The sequence below is a fragment of the Eptatretus burgeri genome, chromosome 7, assembly GCF_056783735.1.
Source record: "Eptatretus burgeri isolate ZD-2024b chromosome 7, Ebu_testis_v1, whole genome shotgun sequence".
NCBI classification, from domain to species: domain Eukaryota; kingdom Metazoa; phylum Chordata; class Myxini; order Myxiniformes; family Myxinidae; genus Eptatretus; species Eptatretus burgeri.
In genome coordinates, this window is record NC_140967.1 from 88,153,947 (window position 1) to 88,173,286 (window position 19,340).

General features: G+C 42.1%; 2 protein-coding genes and 1 pseudogene across 14 annotated transcripts in view; 2 read left to right on the top strand and 1 right to left on the bottom strand.

Annotated features, from left to right (window-relative positions):
• The first annotated feature begins 225 nt into the window (after positions 1-225).
• Positions 226-10,578, top strand: MRPL28 (mitochondrial ribosomal protein L28). Of its 2 annotated transcripts, XM_085889501.1 has the most exons (5): positions 227-611; positions 6,446-6,598; positions 7,556-7,690; positions 9,592-9,678; positions 9,787-10,578. In XM_085889501.1, exons 1-5 carry the CDS (start codon positions 324-326, stop codon positions 9,877-9,879), a joined length of 756 nt encoding a protein of 251 aa, XP_085745627.1. In that variant the 5' UTR covers positions 227-323; the 3' UTR covers positions 9,880-10,578. The 2 variants fall into 2 exon arrangements, with proteins under 2 accessions (XP_085745628.1, XP_085745627.1); XM_085889502.1 differs by lacking the exon at positions 7,556-7,690 and having other exon boundaries at positions 226-611.
• AK7 (adenylate kinase 7) overlaps positions 9,682-19,340 on the bottom strand; it is a 46,376-nt gene continuing 36,717 nt past the window's right edge. For all 12 annotated transcript variants that reach the window (XM_085889487.1, XM_085889482.1, XM_085889489.1 and 9 more), the window contains 6 exons: positions 19,031-19,159; positions 18,883-18,927; positions 15,710-15,904; positions 13,587-13,807; positions 13,325-13,483; positions 9,682-10,083 (listed from right to left, as the gene is read on the bottom strand). In XM_085889487.1, the coding sequence (XP_085745613.1) occupies positions 10,045-10,083; positions 13,325-13,483; positions 13,587-13,807; positions 15,710-15,904; positions 18,883-18,927; positions 19,031-19,159 (788 nt within the window). In that variant the 3' untranslated portion in view covers positions 9,682-10,044. The remainder of the gene's footprint in view (positions 10,084-13,324; positions 13,484-13,586; positions 13,808-15,709; positions 15,905-18,882; positions 18,928-19,030; positions 19,160-19,340) is intronic.
• On the top strand, positions 17,133-17,273 carry LOC147023731 (signal recognition particle RNA; annotated as a pseudogene).

Genomic DNA, 19,340 nt, shown 5'->3' on the forward strand with positions numbered 1-19,340 from the left:
ATTTTCCTGGCTTCCATCGTGGCTGCTCCGGCGATCGCATTCTGCCACAGTTTACCCCTTCGCGGAGTGTTGCACGTGGATCGGACGAGCGAGTTAATTAATTTATTCTTCCTCGAGGTGCGTATGTAATAAATAGACGGCCGCTCTGGGCAGTACCAAGTGAGGTTCCACAGCGACTCCTGCTGGGATGTGGATCATTACAGGGCCACGTGGTATCCTCAGCTGGTGGTGTCCAGTGCGATATCGACTTCCGGTACAGTACGGCACGTTCGGACTCCTCTTGGTTTTTGGGGGGAAGGAGGGGGATTTAAGGATCGCCCAAGATGCCGTTGCTTCACAAGGTCCCGCCAAGACTATGGGAGGTTATGAAACTGAGAAAGGATATCTACGCCCGACTACCCGAGCACTACCGGCGCTCTCTCGAGCCCAAAGTTCCCCAAGCGGTGCACTGGGTTCCCAAGAAGGAAAGTCTCCGTGTGAACCCGCAGACAGGTCAGAGAGAGCGGGTACAGAACGTACCCGTCCCTGTGCACCACCCACCCGAATCTCAAGTGGGTCTCTGGGGTGGAGAGGGTGTTATACACGGCTTCAAGTACACTAAACATAACAAGGTGGGTCTGCATAACATAAACATAACAAAACATAATAACAAGTGGTGTGAGGCACAACAACTCCTGCCCATTTAAGGCATAAAGTTATTTTGGGGATCAAATTTAAATTTTGATTCATCCTTAACCTGAATGTTGATTATAAGGAATATTTTAGTCTTAGTTTGAAGTCGATTAAACCATTTTTTGACGAAGTTATGACCGTAAAATGATTTTGACCTTTCAAGGCCACGTAAGGTCAAAGGTCATGGTGTCAAATGAAAGCCAATAAAGGACTTGATGTATGTCTTCCATAGTAAACACGCATATTCCTAACCTTTTTTGATTTATGATGGAAATAAAATTTGACAGTGTTTGAGCGAGCCGTTTTCCCGTAAAGTTGTATTTTCGTAACCATGTTTTAGTTTTAAGGGAAAATTTGTAATTTTGACCAATGACCATGACCCCCAAAACTTCGGACCCTACCGATCTTCACAAATATGCATTTTTCACTCTAGGAATGGGTAGGATTATAAGTGACAAATAGAATAAGGTTCACTATAAGCTTAGCTTGAAGTAAATCAGATCATTTTTGATGAAGTTATGAGTGAAAAACAATTTTGATCTTTTCGTGACCTTGACCTTTGATCCAATTGGACCCAAAAGTTAATGGGGTCGTCCAAGGTTCATTGTCCACCTGTGGATTAAATTTGATAGTGTTTGCTAAAGCCGTTTTGGGGTAAAGTTGCTAACAGACAAACAAGCAAACCGGACGATTACAATATCCCGCTCTCTCCCTCCTGGGGGGCGGGATAACAACAACATAACAAGGTAAACTAAACAACTCGTGGGGTCTGCGACATGCGTCGTCAGTTTGCAACGGCATTATAATATTGCATGCCGTGACGTCACTGGTTACTTGTTCATATCAGGATTTCGTTAAATTCCTTCGAGATGACTATAACTAACTGACTATTCAAGTTGAACTTTGTCTACAGTTTCGTTTGACTCTTACGGTGTTTAGAAGCAATAAACTGCAACAGCAGCTCGTTTGACCTTGCACAGATCTATGCTCCATGTTTTATAATAAATAATGGAAAAAAAAGAGCAATCAGAGATTGCAGACCCTTGGCAGGACTTGTTTTGGGTTCCTTCTGATGACTGTTGTGTGTTATCTATCTATAATTCCAGCAATCTCTGTGTGTCTGTCTGTCTGTGACCGCTGTTTCTTGACAACCACTGGTCTGATCTAATTGAAACTTGCCAGGTATATTGCTGGGGACCTGAGGATGTGCCTTTTCAAGGTTTGATATTAATCAGACAAGTGGTTCCCAAGTTATGGCCATTTATTTACCAAACCAATGACAGGACACGTTTCTGCGTAGGCGTGGCCGTTGGGGAAGAGATCCTCAGTTACCAATGACAGGACATGTTGCTTGGCGTTTTGCACCCACAGTATCTATCTTCTATCTAGAATTCCAGAAATCTCTGTTTGTTTGCCTTTTCAAGTTTGAAATTAATCGGACAAGTGGTTCCCAAGTTATGGTCAAGTTAGAGTGCGTTCCCCATTACGGGTTACAACGTACGGACTTCCGGGTGGTGATGACTTACTGTATTGGAATCATTTCTCGATTTCTTATGTGCATTTATAGATAAACACAATGCCCCAATCCAGTCATCGTTTTTGAGAGCGAAGGAACGGCCTGTGTGGTTATTTGAAAGTTTTTTTTTTTTTTTTTTTGCACGTACGGCCACGCTCTAGTATAATTAATGAGACATAACTGGAACTGCCAATTTATAACTGCTGGCAGTGATGACCGGGTACCAAGACGTCCTGCTTTGATGCAACCCCGCTTTGATCGGGCACCTGACCCTGACCCATGACGTTTATTCAATTGAATTCAGAATGGGATGAAATAATCCCATTCCAGAAAAAATAAATTCCAATCAAATGGAAGACCAAATAGGTACAGTCCTGCATTAGTCATTATAAGGAGCCCAAACGAGCAAAAAGAAAAGATGGAGTCATCAGAAGGAACTTGGATAGGATTTGGATTTTAGCTGCTACTCCTCTACACTCAAACCCATCCAGGTGCAGCCACCTGAGCCTTATTTTTTAAAAAAAAAAATAAAAAACCCAGATCAAATAAATTAAATAATTCTGGCTGCCAGACCATGTGTCCAATCAGGTTGAAATTTGTAACATATATTTCCCATCACTACTGGATCATAATTGTGAAGTTTCACGTCGATCAATGAAGCGGTTCAAGAGTTTTTTGTTTTTTTTTAAAGATTTTTCACTCAATCCAATATGGCTACCAGACCATGTGACCTATCAATTATTCGTGAATACCCTGCTATCCCCAAGGCTTGGGGAACATTTGTGTGAAGTTTCCCCTCAAACTGTCCAGCCGTTCTGGAGGAGCATTGTATCAGTTTAAGGGTAAATCCAATATTGGTTGCCAAACCATGTGACCTATAACGTCACGTGTGGACGTTTTGTTCCTCATGGATAGGCGGTCATACGTGCAAAGTTTCGCCTCGATCTGTTCAGCCATTTCAGAGAAGATTTTTGAAGGTTTATAATTTTTTTTTTTTAAACAATATGGCTGCCAAATCACGTGACCGATGATGTCGATTTTTTTTTTTTTTCTGTGGACCAATTTATCCCGATATGAACCTCAAAAATTTTCATATTGATCAGATGTAGCGTTCTATGTATGCAATTATGAAATCATGAAGAAAAAAAAATCACACTTATTCCCCATGAGGAGTACTTACCATGTGCCTGGTTTGAATTTTTTCCTTTGGTGCAGTTTTGGAGATGCAGAGATCCAAAGGTTTCCTTTTTTTCCAACATGGCTGCCATACCACATGACCTATGATGTCATTATCATTCAAACATTCTCCATGAGTCGTCTCTCCTGTGGTGAAAATTTTGTCAACCCGACAAGCGTCTGCAGAGATGAACACTCACGTTCTGTGCGGACAGACAAATGGACCCAAATGCAATACCCTCTGGCGAGGTAAACATCTCCTTTCCTCCAGATCACACCATTAGTCGGATCGATGTGGCTGTGCTGCGAACCCAAATGCCTTGTGAAGACTACCTTGGGATGTTTTCCCGACACGTGAATGAAGATCTAAATTGTAAGACATCCAGCTAAAAAGTCTTGTCCGAAGTATCACGTGCTCTCGAGCCCCATCCAGACTGATCGGCATGCTTGTTCAATGACCGACATGTTGGGAATGTACCTGAACAGAAGTGTTTAGTATTCGTAGTATTATTATTATTTTGTTGTTGTTGAATGGCCTCATGTCCACTTTTTGTGTATGATGCAACATGGCACGACTCAAGTCGACCAGTTTTATTGACAGGCGCTGGTCGACGATGCGGCAACTCGACTTATATATCCCAATGGAAGTCAAGGCAATCGCCGTCTTGAGATTGTGCTGCAAGTATCACCATCCTTGATATGCTGTCTGTTAAATCGCAAGTGGGTTATTACTACTGCCTACTCTTACTACGTCAACCGACTTAATTATTCCCACTTTCTCGTGGGATCGATCAGAGAACGTTTTCAGCCCATCTTTCACCGACCGACCGACTGACTGGCTAGGCCTAACATTCAACTGAAGCTTATTTGGGCATGAATTTGTTCATTTTGCCCGAGATAACTAGCCTACTCTTTGTAAAAAAAACACCGTGGGATCTTTAACGTCTACCAATTGAAGGCTTGTACCAACTCAGTGCGAGCAGAGAGGACGACACCCAGCTTCGTGTACATTTGAGGGACTGCATCCCTTGTGATGCAATGCCCTACTCGTGAAACATCGAAAAAACACCTGCTTTGTTAAATAAAATGACAAGCTGGTGAAGTGTAAGTGGTAAAGACAAGATGAGAGCTGCAGGAAAATGCTTAATGAAACTAGAGTGCATAAAAAACCTCACCTGAAGCAGTCTTGAGAATAGAAAAGAAAAAGGACATTGGAGGAGTCTGCGAGAAGCAAATGTGATTGGTCAGGATGGCATAAGATGTTGTAATATTTTGTCCAAGTCCTGCTAAACTGATGGGTACTGCCGTCGATGCAGCGTCTTTTACACCAACTTATTTAACACGGTCCATTCGTTCTTCGTGCCTGTTGTTTGTGTCCTTTATGACGTCCTTAAAAACAGTAGGTTTCCTACTGCTTTGAGCTCCGAAGGTTAATCATGACAAAACTTTCTAGGATCAGATTTTTGACCACACTCCCTAGTTACTAGGATACTAGTTTCTAGGATTTTGTGTTACACTCCCTAGTTAATTTTTATTTACTACAGCTTGCTCCTTTACATCCTTTAGACCCTTTAGATAGACGTCTGCACCCTTTAGACTCCTTCACACCGATTTACACTATTGAGACCTCGAGACCTTCAATCCTTTCAACACTTTTCAGACATATAGACCTTTCAAGACCCTTTGGACACTTTAGACCCCTTACACCCTAAACACCATTTAGAAACCAAAGACCCCTTAAACACATTTGACCCCTTTAGGACCCTCAAGACACTTTAGACCCCTTAGAAAATCGAAAAACAATCACCAAAAATATTTTTGATCTTTTTCTTGCACCATCCGTGTTGCATCGCAAGTTGCAATGACGAATCAAAACTGATGTTGAAAAGTGAAACTGAATCTACTGATCGATGGATCATGGAATGGGAAACCAGAATAAAGTGTTGTGAGAAATACTGAATGGAAATACAAAGCTATGGGGAGTACAGAGAGGGGGTGGGTTGGGGTTGAAGAAGCATGTGGATAGGGATAGGTGCCTGGATGTAGTCGATTGCCATAAAAGAACTTTGGTGATCTTTGGTCATGCGGTGGGCCCAAAACGTACCTAAATTCGTTTCCCAGCCAAGCTTCCATAATATCACCCTCTCTTAAGCAGTACTTCAGATGTACAAACAAGCAAGCATAGATTGGAAATGTTAGCTGGTAGAATGGAAGGAGGTTGCCAAGGTTACTGGCTCCACCCACTACGATATCTACTCACTGAATTTTTACACTGAATTCCTGTTTCTACCAATATAGAATCAAAAAAAAATTGCTCATTTGTGATCAGACATCTACAAACCCATTAGAGATGGGTACCCTGCTTGTTAATTATGTTTTTGAGTAATATATTTGAAGATTTAATGAAGCAAAAAGTGTGTACGTGTTTTTAAGTAAAGGTAAACATAGTTTGTATATGTTGGTATGGTTTTAAGAAATCCAGATTTTTCTAATAGAAATGATTCTTTCATTTGTTGATGCACAAGTGCCGTCGGAATTAGTTTAGAAAAGCAAAATTACCAGACTCTGGAGCAATGTGGTGGCAACGTCTGGTCTGAGTTTGGGAAGTCAGTGATTGTTCGAACCCGACCCTAGCTGAGTCATACCAAACACTTTAAAAACGGTACGTTCTGGTCCTCGCTTGATGCTCAGCATTTGGAAGATAGATCAACGACAAACCCCATTGATTGGCATCCCATGGGGTGGGGGAGGAGGGAGGGTTGGAAGAGAAAAACTGTCACAGGATTGTATTGCTGATTGGTCACTTTCCTCAATTGGCTGTTTTTCTGAAGCCAAGTCTTGTGTTATCTAATGTCTCTCTGCATAACTCGTCATTGTTGCATGCAAGGTAGAACTCGGTCATTAGACTTAATGGTTGAGTTGATTAAAGTTGACTTGAGTTGTGCTTTGTCACATTGTGTGAAACAGTTGGCTTAATGCCACCCTTCGATTTAATCATGAAACCTATCAATGAACAATTCGGAGTACCAACATTTGAGTTACGATGCTTGTTTCTGTAATTTCATTTTTCCCTCCTTGCAGAATCGCCCTGTCTTGCGCAAATCTTGGAAGCCACAAGTCTTCAAACGACAGCTATACAGTGAGATCCTTGACTTCACGTTCACAGCGTCAGTTACGATGCGCGTCTTGGACCTCATTGATGAAGCTTATGGCATTGATTTTTACATTCTCAAGGTATCGTCCCGTTGAGTTTGTGGGTTTTGTTCCATGATTATCAGATTATTTTTGTGGGACTGGTGAGCTGTCTAGCCTTGGTTTGAATCCCAACCTAGCCACAAACTATCATTCCGGTGTTTCACAAGTAGGTTGATTCATCAACGTCTGAGCTGTCCCTCAGATGGACATTAGACTGAGTGTTCCGTCCGCTGGATTTAGTTGGTGGATGTCAAAGACCCCACGGTGTCCTTCACAAAGAGTCATTGAGCTATCGCCGGCACCCTAAACAAATTACAAATTTATGCCTAACCTACAGGAGGCACTGCATCAGCGGCACAGCCACGCACCCCCAGCAATGATGAAAACCAACAACCACATACTGCACACGAAATTATTTTTCATTTAAAACTATTTCCCAATCATATATAAACATGATAAAAGTGTTTTGGTTTTGTTTACTGAACCTTGCATTTGTATTTACTACCTCCGCCACTGAAGGTGGACAGAGGTTATATTTTCACCCCTGTCTGTTTGTCTTTCTGTCTGTGAACAAGATATCTCAAAAAGTTGTGGACGGATTCGGACGAAACTTGATGGACAGGTTGGGTGTGTGGCAAGGACGAATTGATTGGATTTTGGTGAAGATACAAATCCCGATCAGGATATGAGATTTTTAAATTCTCATCAGTGATTCTTCACCATTGTGAAGTGCAGTCAAAAACTCCATAAAGCACAATACCTCAAAAAGTTGTGGATGGACTATGACAAAATTTGGGGTATGAGTTGGTTAGACAACAAGAGTAAACTAATTAGATTTTGGTTCAGGTCAGCAGATCTGGCCTATTAATGGAATACAAACATGAACTGTTCAGCCTGGTGGAGGTATGCGCTCTACCAAGTGCCGTTCTAGTTGTAAGTGTGAACACATTATTACATCATACAATATTTCAATTGGAACATGTGTTCTTTGCTTAGACTCCAAAAGAAGACCTGAATTCAAAGTTGGGCATGGACTTGAAGAGAGCCATGCTTCTGAGGCTAGCGAGAAAGGACACGCATATGTATCCGAATGACCCTGAAAAAGGAGAACTTATCTACAATAAGTACAAGGTACATGTTGCTGTTTTTAACGGTTTAGGAAAATGGTTTCTGCATAATCTGTATGTTATTATGATCTCAGTCATTAGTTCCTTAACAATGCACACTGTTATAATAAATTTAGGTGATGAAGATATCACGTGCTCGATAGTGTATCAGAGCAGCACCAATTCACAGACAATAATTTCCCACCTTTCCACGAGGTGTTAAGAATGTCTTCACAATAAGTTCTGTTTAATCAACTTTGCTTACACAAAATAACTAGATATAGTCATATATGCTACGTTAATTAAACTATCATCATCAATATACCTCGTCAATATGCCTGGTGTTGGCTTAATAGTTAGGGTGGTGGGCTTGGGATTCTAGGGTCCTGAGTTCAAATCCCACTCAGCTGTTGAATTAATACCAGGTGGGGTTGACTCTACCTGTCATCCTTCCGAGGTCGGCAAAATGAGTGCCAGCATGCTGGTATTCTGTGTCGAAGTGGTGACCCATCCAGGATTGTGTCCAATAGCCAAGGAGACTGCTTAGGCAGCACCAATGCTCTGTACAGAGTATGGTCCCAATGGATGGATGGATCAATATACCAAACTCTTTCGAGCATTGGTGCAGTTTTTTGATAATTGTTATGGGTTGTTTGCCATTGCCTTCCCAGCATTGAATCTGGGCAGGATTTGGAATTTGTTCAGGGTGCTGGAGACAGCTCACCTGGTCTTTGTGAAGGACATCGTGGGATCTTTGATGTCCACCAACTAATGCCAGCAGATAGGACCCCCAGTTTGACGTCCATCCAAAGGACGGCACACATCGAAGCGGCGTCCTACCTGTGAAACACCAGGATGACAGTTTATAGCTGGGCCAAGATTCAAACTCAGGCTAGACCGATCAAAGACGAGTACACACACCTCTCGGCCATCCTGCCAGCCCCACTTTAACCATACAATTATTTACAACCGTGTTTTACTCTTCCATTTAAAAATGTTATCCTGGTAATTTAATTTCAAGATTTGGATAAAATGTGCCTCTGTTCCCACTGTTTTGTGGACACCGATCTAAAGATATACATTTGTCTTAATAACCCTATTTTAGGTAGCAATATATTTGCCAGTTAAAACCTGTATACGAAATAAAATCACTAAATGTGGGTTCATGTTATAAAATAATTGAGTATTTATCCCCACGCTTAAAGAAACAAAAAATGGGGGAATATTGCAATCGGGTCTGTCTGTCTGTCACGCTATCTCCTAAACGGTTGTGCAGAAATTCACCCAACTTGTTCTTTGTGAATTATGATCACCATATGGTAAGGTGCGAGAGCAGTATCATTTTTAGCCCGGCCCCGTAGGGCCCTGGGGTGAGGTCAAAAACCAAAAAAAGAAACCTTGTTTATGCAATCACCATTGGGGGACACATGAAATATATAACACTTGTCTACACTGTTGTCTGTCTGCACTCAAAAAATGGGATGCTGTGCTGCGATTTGAGTGATCCTGCATCTGTACTTCTCGAACGACTCTCAACATGACTGCCATATTGTCATGGAATAGAGAGACACTGTGACTCACAGGATGCGTAATTTGGAATTTGACCAGGCTGCTGGTACATGATGGTCTCTTATTTTTAAAAGGTGTTCTGGTCTATTTGACTTTCGTGATCACGAGCAAGTCAGGTGTTTGATATGTTGTAAAGAAATTAGAGTAACAAGTCTCCAATAATTATCTGGGAGGTATATAAGATGAAATATTTTTCTTACTTGTCACTTGCACAAGAGTGAGTGGAAAAGTATTTCCCTCCCCCCTCCCAATAGTTGTTTCCTTTCCAGAATTCCTCCTGCAGTAATGGCAAACGGTGTTCAATAATGGGGTTGTTTGCCTGACACACTGGCCATGACCATACGCTGTCACTTTCAGGAGTTTGTCATCCCTGAAGAAGAAGCAGAGTGGGTTGGTTTGAGTCTGGTGGAAGCTGTTGAGAAACAAAGGCAGCTCGAAAAGAAGGTACACCATCTAAAATGTTTATTTGATTTCAACAACAAAAATTTTTTTTCAACAAAATAACCTCTACATCGTATGTGATACTGCTTGCATCGTGTTGCTGTTTCTCAGGACCCGGAGCCATTGTTTAAGGTGTACATGAAGGAACTGGTTGAAAAGTTACCTGAGAACAAACTCGATGAAGGACTCGACAACAAAAACTGATTGTGAAGTGGTGAAAAAAAACCCAACTGCTTTTGACACCTCACTTGCACGCAGTATTGACATGAAAAGTTTGAATGACACGTTCATTGGCAGATACTCTTTTCAAATTTTTCTTATCGACTCTTACCATCCTTGAGCAAATGTTGTTGTTTTTTTTCTGCCCCCTCATTCATTTTGGGGATTGTTCATGAAGAGGAATTTTGCCTGCAAGAGAGAAAAATACCCTTGTGGTCAGTCATACTGTTGTCATGTCGTAAAATCTAAAAAAAAAAATTGTCATACCAAGTGTAGAAATTTGTAATCGGTTCATGGTGCCGGTGGTTGCTCGCCTACTCTTTACGAAGGACACAGTGGAATCTTTAATGTGCACCCTTGAATGCTAGCGGATTCACATCCATTCGAGGGACGGCACACACATTGATGAAATGACGGGGTGACAGTTTACTGTTAAGCCGAGATTCGAACCCAGGTTAGATAGCTGAGAGATGAGTGTGTGAGTCATCATATTAACATGGCAAATGCTGGATTGGATAAAGACTAGACCAGAGAAGTGATCAGCTCCCTGCCAGGAATGCAGATCGCTCAAAATCTATTAAAAAAAAAAAGCCTCCAGAAGATTGCATCTCCTTGACTTGCATCCATGTATTATTAACCCTTTTGTGCATAATAAATTGAAAAGCTCAGTCATGTTTATGAAGACATTGTTGTCATGTAGTATTTTTCCATAAAAAGTTTTGGATCAAAAGGCCGGAATAAATGAACAAATAATTGGCCGTGTCCTTGTACATGGTTTAAATGATGGGATTCTTGTTTACAGAATAGCGACTCGATTTTTAAATATTGTCAAACAACAACATTCCATTCAAATGTCCATGAAGGTCTGCAATCATTTTAAGAGTGCTTAAGTGATTAAACACCCTTTCAAATGTATTTTGTGAAGGTAGAGAAGAATCTTTTTCCTTTTTTTTCTGATAAGTCACAATTATTCCCACGTTCCCAAGTCTTTCATAAACTGGCTGTCCAAACTTGACGGTCGATAGAGAAGAACAACACGGGTTTGAAATAAATATGTTGAAAATCAGTGATTTCAATTCCAGGAGTTTTAAATAAACCAAGCGATCTATCAAATGCACTCTGCAACAGTCAAAGCCAAAGGAGATATGAAACGATTTTGTAATGATTAAAGAAGGAACATCAAATTATATAATGTAGCCTTCGTTCTAATTAACAAACTCGTACACAGGACAAATGGTATGAATGCCTCTCCAACTATAAACCGAAATATACAATTTCGTGGATTTTAAACAACAACAGTTGTTACCAGCCAACAGGATGGCTTCCAGCAAGAAGAGTGCCAGAGTCCCCTGCCTCTGGCAGTTTTACCACATTCTATTTATGAATGATCTTACTCCCAGAGCCTATAAAAGTCGAAAACTTTGGAATATCACTTCATGATGTACAATTCCAATATTCTTTGCTTTTCAGCCCATGCAGTCTTTGCAACGGATGTGGAAGAAGGTACCGTACACTTACAAAGTGTTGGTTTTTGACAAAACGGTCCCTTTGCAAAGCTTACAATCCTGAACGTGTCAGCACTCTGACGCAGGATATTCTGCTCAAGGTGCAGAAATTTGTAATTTTTTGAGAGAGCCGGCGATAATTAGTCTCCCCTTCACGAAGGACACCGTGTGATATTTAATGTCCACCAACTAATACGGGTCAACGAGACACCCAGTTGTACGTCCATCCGAGGGACGACACCACGCATTGATGAATCTACCCTGAATGTGAAACACCGGGATGATAGTTCATAGTTGGTTCGGGGTTTGAACCCAGGCAAGACGTGCGTGATGCTTCATTCTCAAGGGTTCTTGGTGTCGTAAAATGAGGGCTGACAGGATGGTCTGGAGATAATGTACTTCTGCGGTTAGTTACCTGGACGTACACACATTTGCTTCCAAGCTGTCTCGCCTGTGTTTGAATCCCGACCCAGCTATAAACTTTCATCCCGGTGAGGGTGATTCATCAATGCATGTGCCGTCCCTCGGATGGTCGTTGGGTCTGGATTTCAACCAGATTTTTGTGGCATTTCAATGTGTGTGCTGTCCCTCGCATCGACGTTAAACATGTGTCCTGTCTGCTGCCATTAGTTGGTGAACATTAAAGACCCCATTGTGTCCTGCGGGAAGGGTTGGCGAGATGTTGCCGGCGACCTGAACAAATTACAACTTCCTGCCATAATTACTGCTGGGAAGACAATGCTAAACCACCCAGTATAACCCTTGCTCAGGAATCTGCTTCAGCAGCACCGACGCTCTGTGAGGAGTATGGTGCATTAGAGCGAGGGTGTCGTAAAATAATAAAATTGTAAAGCAAGTAACCAATTCACTTGGAACAAAAATTTGTGTTTGTTTGTTCATAAAGACACCTGTGCCTGTTTTAATAGTCTGTCGTTCCAGGTTTCGAGAAGAAGTGGGAAATGCGAGCTTAAAAAAGTTCCACAGAATCAGAAAAAAACATTTTTTTGATGTGATTATATCCATTTTTAATCAACAACCAAATAACTGAATGTGCTTTTTAATTCCAATAATTTTTGAGTTGTTACAGTTAAAAAAGCAAACCTGTCCGGTACAGCCCCTAACAATTCCAGATAAACTGCCACGACGTCATCGAGGGGAAGTTTGTCAACACGCAAGGGATAATGGGTGTGGGTGTCCAACTCGCTTCAGACTCATCAGAAAGTCATTTTGATGATTAATTTTCTGATCAAAAATCTCCAGATTATGACGATCGTCAAAATCATTATGTAGAAGGTGCTGTCAGACCATACCTGTATGAATGTGAGGTAGAGATGACGTCATAAGCCAATTGAGCATTTTTTGGGGGGGGGGAGGCCAATCGGGTGTACAGGGGTGATATTAATTGAGTGGAAGCAGGATTATAAATGGCCCAGTTTTACTACCAGAAAGAATTGGCCTAACACACTTCCACAAGCCCCAATGTGATGACCACATCGTTGTGCCATCTGTGGACATTGTATGACGAGTAGAACACCGACATAAATGTCACACAGGGGAAAAAATGATGACTGCACTATCTTATATCATAATACGCTTATTCTGTTTGTTTATCATGCTGACAGGATATATACAGTGTGCACATTGATGTAAGCTGTCCAGTTTGGGTTCGAATCTTGGTGCAGCTATAAATTGTCATCCTGGTTTTTCACAAGCCAACAAGTATGCTGTTGAATTAACACTAGGTGGGTTGATTCAGCCTGTCATCCTTCTGAGATCGGCGAAATGAGTACAAACTCACTGGTAACAAGGGCCACTGCATCAGTGGCACAGCTGCGCCACCCAGAAAGAAATGATGCAGCCAAGCAGCCACAGGCTGCATACGAATAAATAGATGAATAAATGTGGGATCGGTGTTGTAGCCTCACCAAGAAATCCACCGGGTCTTGAGGCCGGTCGTTGCACAACTCAATCAGGCCTCTCGTGAGTGTGGGCATGATGTGTTGAGATAAGTACTTTTTCATGGATGCAGTCTCCTTTATAAGAACCTCCATCTCCAGCCTTTTGGCCTCATCCAATGCAGACTTCTGCAACAATGCAAGGAACATCCCGTATACAATGAGGTTCCTTGTATATATATACATTGTATTGCATCAGTTGTTATCCAAGCACAACAAATTATTTACTCACCCACTCTTTCAGGTGGCGAGCCCGTTCGACCGCCTCCTGCGTTTCCAGTTCTGTCAATCTCTTTCTCTCTGCTTCCTCCTGCTCCAGCTGTTTCTGCACAGCGCAACGCTCGATCTCATCCATCTCCTCCTCTGTTAGCCCAAAGTTGTGTGGCTTCCCCACAGTTTTGATGATGTCGTTGAGCACGAGTAGATACTCTGGGTCGTCGTCGATGCTAACGTCTGATTTCCATGAAATGGAAAGTAAGGTCATTATTTTAGATTTTCAAAATGATATGAACAATCATTTGAATGAAATTATTTGATCGCCAATCGCTTGTGGAAATCATACAGAAGGATGTTTTTGAAAACAGGGTTACTTACAGTTAAGCCCAAAATTATTCATTTCCTTACCAAATTTGGCGTATTTTGAATCGTGTTATTTGAGGAATGAGTTTCTTCTGGCTTAAGTTACATAAGAATGTGACAAACAGCTGAAAGAATCACTGCAAGAGACATTTCAAGAAATACATTGATTCGAGGGTATTTTATTGATCGATTTACCAAAAAATGTCATGTCCAGAATTATTCATACCCTTGCTTAGATCAGTTCAAAATCACATTCAGTAATCAATGGAAAGGCCTATGTTTGTGATTACAGCCTCCAAACGGTTTTTATACTTGCTCACAAGGTTTTTGCATGTCTCTACAGGGATTTTGGCCCACTCCTCCTTCGCGAAGGTCTCCAGGTCTTTGAGGTTGGAAGGCTTCCTTGCCATCACTCCGGTCTTGAGCTCCCTCCACAGATTCTCGATTGGGTTGAGGTCCGGACTTTGGCTTGGCCACTCACGAACATCTACATCATTATCCCGGAACCATTTCTTGACTGACTTGGAGGTGTGTTTTGGATCGTTGTCCTGCTGATAGGTCCAATGCTCCCCGAGGTGAAGTTTCTCTGCAGACTGTTTGATGTTTTCCTCAAGGATCTTGATGTACTGCTCCTTTTTCATGATGCCATTCACTTTGACGAGATTGCCGGGCCCACTGGTTGAGAAACATCCCCAAAGCATTATGCTCCCGCCTCCATGCTTGATGGTCGGGACTGTGTTCTTAGGGTTGTATGCTTCACCTTTCTTTCGCCAAACGAAAGCAACATCTCTGTGCCCGAAAAGCTCCATTTTCATCTCATCCGACCACAGAACTGAGGACCAAAAGTTTGGATCTTTGTCCAGGTGAGCGTTTGCAAAGGCAAGACGACCCTTTCTGTGCCTGGGATGGAGGAGTGGAGTCTTTCTTGGTCGGCGTTCATGGAGACCCCCCTTGTGCAACGTCCGCTGGAGTGTCTGCCTTGATATCTTGGTCCCAGACTCGCCAAGGTTGTTCAGTAGAGCCTTAATAGTGATCCGTGGATTGTTGTTGGCCTCTCGCCATACTTTTCTTGCCAGACGAGGCGACACCTTTGGCTTCCGACCACGTCCTTCAATGTTTTTTTTACAGTGTGGAACTCCTTGCACTTCCTAATTATGCTTTGTCTGGTGGCAACTGGCACTTGGAACTGCTTCGAAATAGCTTTGTAGCCTTTCCCCTCCTTGTGAGCATTCACAATGCAAAACCGAAGGTCCTCACTGACTTCTTTCTTCTTCGCCATGCTGACAATGACCTGAGAATGATTGCATCAGCTCCCTTTAATTTATAGTCTAAAAGCAGAGTGTTGTTCTGTAACATTCCTCACTGTACATTCAACAGACCACATTTGTAATGCATTCAGATTGTATGCACACATCTTGGAATAATCACATAACATTATAAAGAATCTTAGGGATATCAAAAGCCTGTGCATTATCACAAACATTGGCCTCAATTCTGAGACTTGGTATGGGGTATGAATAATTTTGGACAGGCATAAAAACAGAAATCTTAACATTTCTATTGTTATGCTAATAATGTTGAGCCAAAATATATGTGGATTTGTACATACCAACTAAATGTCCTTGGGTGCAGTGAAAGTTCCACCACTCCAGCTTGTAAGTATGAGATAAATGCAAAACTCTCAGATCTTTCATTGGGTATGAATAATTTTGGGCTTAACTGTATATCGATTATGATATGATTACAATGAAAAACCTGATGGAATGACAAACTTACTATGATGTTCAATCTGACTGTCGTGTTCATCAAAGTAACCGAGTGTGTCATTTGGACTGCTGATGCTACGGTAGTTGTTAAGCCTTCGCAAGAAGCCGCCCTCTGTGTTATGAGTGTTGGCCACAATCGACTCGGGCAGGTTCATGACACGATTCCGCAAGTACTCATCGGGTGCGTCAAGGTACACCACGAGGCCTGTGGAGGCAAGCAACAGTTTAACAGTGGGTTGAATAACTTAACAATGTTTTGGAAGATCACTAAGTTATAAAAATAAGAGTTATGCCACATGCCAGTGGAATTATTAAGTGATCCAAAAATGGAATTGCACTGCTGGAAGGGAGCTCCAGTTTTATAGAAGAAACAAGGAAGCGACCCGAAAATACAGCACCTCAAATGATGTTACATGACAAACAATCGTTTCCTTATCGATGGAATATGAGCTGTTCATCAAGAAGTACAAATAATAAAACCGAATTTCCAAACAACATTCTGATTGTTTTTTAATTTCGCTTTTAGGTTCCTGAAGTAATTGGAGTGCAATCCCGATTAAATCCTGGTGGTCAAAATTGCATGGGTCATACAGGTGGTGGACAAAAAAAAATGGAGACGCCAATGTATTGTCACTTAATAGGGTGTTGGGCCACCACATGTGGCCAGTATGGCCTGTGTTGTGCCATGGCATTGAGTCCACCAGCGGCTGGAATTCTGCAGGAGGGATGCGGCACCATTCTTCCGCGAGAAAGTCAATCAACTCACACCTGTTTGAAGGAGGTGGAAAACGCTGTCTCAGGCTTCATTCCAGAATATTCCATAAATGCTCGATTGGGTTCAGATCTGGTGACTGAGAAGGCTATGACGTGGATAACATCAGTGTCATGCTCATCAAACCAATGGGTGACCACACGTGCTCTGTGGATGGGGGCATTGGGGGAGTCTCCTCTTGCAACCATGTGAGCCATAATTATTAGCAACCAAGTCACATGCAACCAAGTGAGCCTGTGCAGCATTTTTATACATGACCCTAAGCATGCTGGGATGTTAAATGCTTTATTAACACCCGGACCACCACACCTGTGTGGAAACTGTTGCTTGGTGTCCATCATTTACCCAGGTGTTTCCATTTTTTTTTGTCCACTACCTGGACATAGTTGGTATTTGCAGCTTCTATTGAATAGGAAGATAACTCTGCTAAGTGTTTTTACCTCCCCCACCAAAGGTGGACGGAGGTTATTTTTTCATCCCTATTTGTCTGTTTGTCTCTCTGTCTGTCTGTGAGCAAAATATCTATCTCAAAAAGTTATGGATAGATTCGGACGAAATTTGGTGGACAGGTTGGGAGTGTGACAAGCACTAATTGATTCGATTTGGGTGAAAATCTGGATTTGGATACTATAATTTTAAAAGTGATTCTTCACCATTGAATACCGGGCGAAGTGGCGTGCGCCTGTAATCCGGCTACTCGGAGGCTTGGGTTGGAGGATCGCTTGAGGACGGGAGCTCTGCACTGGGCCTCGCTATGAGAGGGTGTAGGGCAGCCCGGAATCATGGCGAAACCCAATCCTTATCCCTGTGTCGTAAGAGGCGACCAGGGTTGTGTCAGGAAGGGCATCCGGCGTAAAACCTATGCCAAATCAGTATGCGGATCATAATGGATGATCCGCTGTGGCGACCCCTAACGGGAGCAGCCGAAAGACGAACAACAACATTCTTCACCATTGAGAGATGGGACCAAAAACGATATATAGCATGATATTTCAAAAAGTTGTGGACGGATCATGACAAAACTTGGTGGATGAGGGAGGCACATGACAAGAAGAAGCCAATTCGATTACGGTTAAGATTTGGATGCAGATCTGGATACAGATCTGGCCTATCAGTGGAATTGAAAACGTAAACTGCTTGGCCTGGTGGATGCATGCGTTCTGCCAGGTGCCATTTCAGTTTATCTGATGATATAATATCTACCTTTTTGCTGTCTGTTGCTTTTGTGAAAAGAGGGTAAAACACTCAATTCAGCACTAGTATCCACTAAAAACCTGGTAACTGTTGCCTTGTCGGTTATGTGGAAAAGGCGACTGGATGTATCACTGCCAGACTGATTTGTCACCGTTAGTTGCTGGCATTGGAATTTCCCTGTTCTGAAGGGCGGGACTGTGATGAGCATGTCCTGATGCATTTGTGATCCTTTACTCCATGCTTCCAATGGTACCAGCACATCTGTTCGGCATGTTGGTGGGCGCTTGAGCTAGGATTGTGTCCTCTTGATTGACTTATAGATGGACCATGCCCCAGGCTTCCACTCCTCTCTCTTTCCACCTGTACAGTAGTTGTGTCGTGAGAGTTTGTTCTTGTCTGGTCAAGTTCTCAACCTGGGTGGAAAAGGTGCAGACTTGGTCTGGTTGAGGTGCAAGTTGCTGTTGAGCTTTCAAAACAACTCCTATGTGCGCCATGGAGGATGAAGTAGAAGAGACTTCCATGATCTTGTTGGTGAGATCCGCAAGTTGTTTGATGTCAACAGCTTCTTTAGTTGAGGCCAAGATCAGGTGGACATTGGTGGGAAGTCTTTGGAGAAACTTGTTTTAAGATGGTATTCTCCAATGTATTGTCAGCTGTCTCATCCACATAATTTATTTTGCTTTGAAGCTGAGGTACGTCTGATGACCTCATCCTTCATTTTGGTATAAAGTTCCGAGGCTGGAGGAGCAACTATGAGGTCCCTCACTTCTAACACTATTTCTGGCTGGAGAGATCCAACAACATAAGTGAAGCATGTATCCTGGGTGGTGACATGCCTCGTCAGGAACTGCGCTTCAACTTGCACAAACCACAATGGAGGTGGTTCGTGCTTCAACTTCGCCAGTCACCTACACACAAAAAAACCATTCAGAACGATTGCTTGAAAACTATGGACAAAAATCGTGTGACAAACAGACACTACAGACCAACATACTTGGCAAAATTATTTCGCCAAGTAACAAACAAACAGGCACACAGACTGGCGTGAAAACATAAGCTCCGTCCACCTTTGGTGATGGAGGTAATTATGTAAATAATCTGTTGTTTCCAAAAGTTGTACTCTGATGTTCAGCATGCTGTAACATAATTAGATAAAACTCGAATGACCATCTGCGTTTAAAGCATTCCTTTTAAAACGTTCATACATCACGTCTTACATGGGAGTATAGATTTTTCTCTTTTCTCTCCATCTTGATCTTCAGCTGTTAGAAACATCACAACACAGTATATGCAATGTGAGGTTGTTTTTTTTTTTAAATCACAATGTATTAACAAACAATGCAACGAATGAGAGAAACAACCGACCGATAAAAAGCTCTTTGGCTTGGGCGTAGGTCTTGGGGAAACCATCAAGAACAAAACCTTGCTTCTGACATGGCATGGACTGAAGCTTTTCTTTAACAAATCGTACCAAATGGCGGTCTAACAATCGCCCTGTGAAGGTAAAATAAAACACTTCATAAAGTGACCTCTTAAAACAGAAATATATGTACATGCCTCAAGAATATAAACTAAAAGCTTAAAAAAAAACACAAGGAAGTGTGTCAAATCCTCACTTTTCAAAGGTGACCTTAAATTGTTGCTTGTGTTTCTTCGAAGATACAGGACTAACAAT

Coding starts and splice junctions, on each gene's coding strand:
- MRPL28 (XM_085889501.1), top strand. CDS start 324: ATGCCGTTGCTTCACAAGGTCCCGCCAAGACTATGGGAGGTTATGAAA. Junction 612..6,445: donor AGTACACTAAACATAACAAG/GTGGGTCTGCAT, acceptor CCCTCCTTGCAG/AATCGCCCTGTCTTGCGCAA. Junction 6,599..7,555: donor TTGATTTTTACATTCTCAAG/GTATCGTCCCGT, acceptor TTCTTTGCTTAG/ACTCCAAAAGAAGACCTGAA.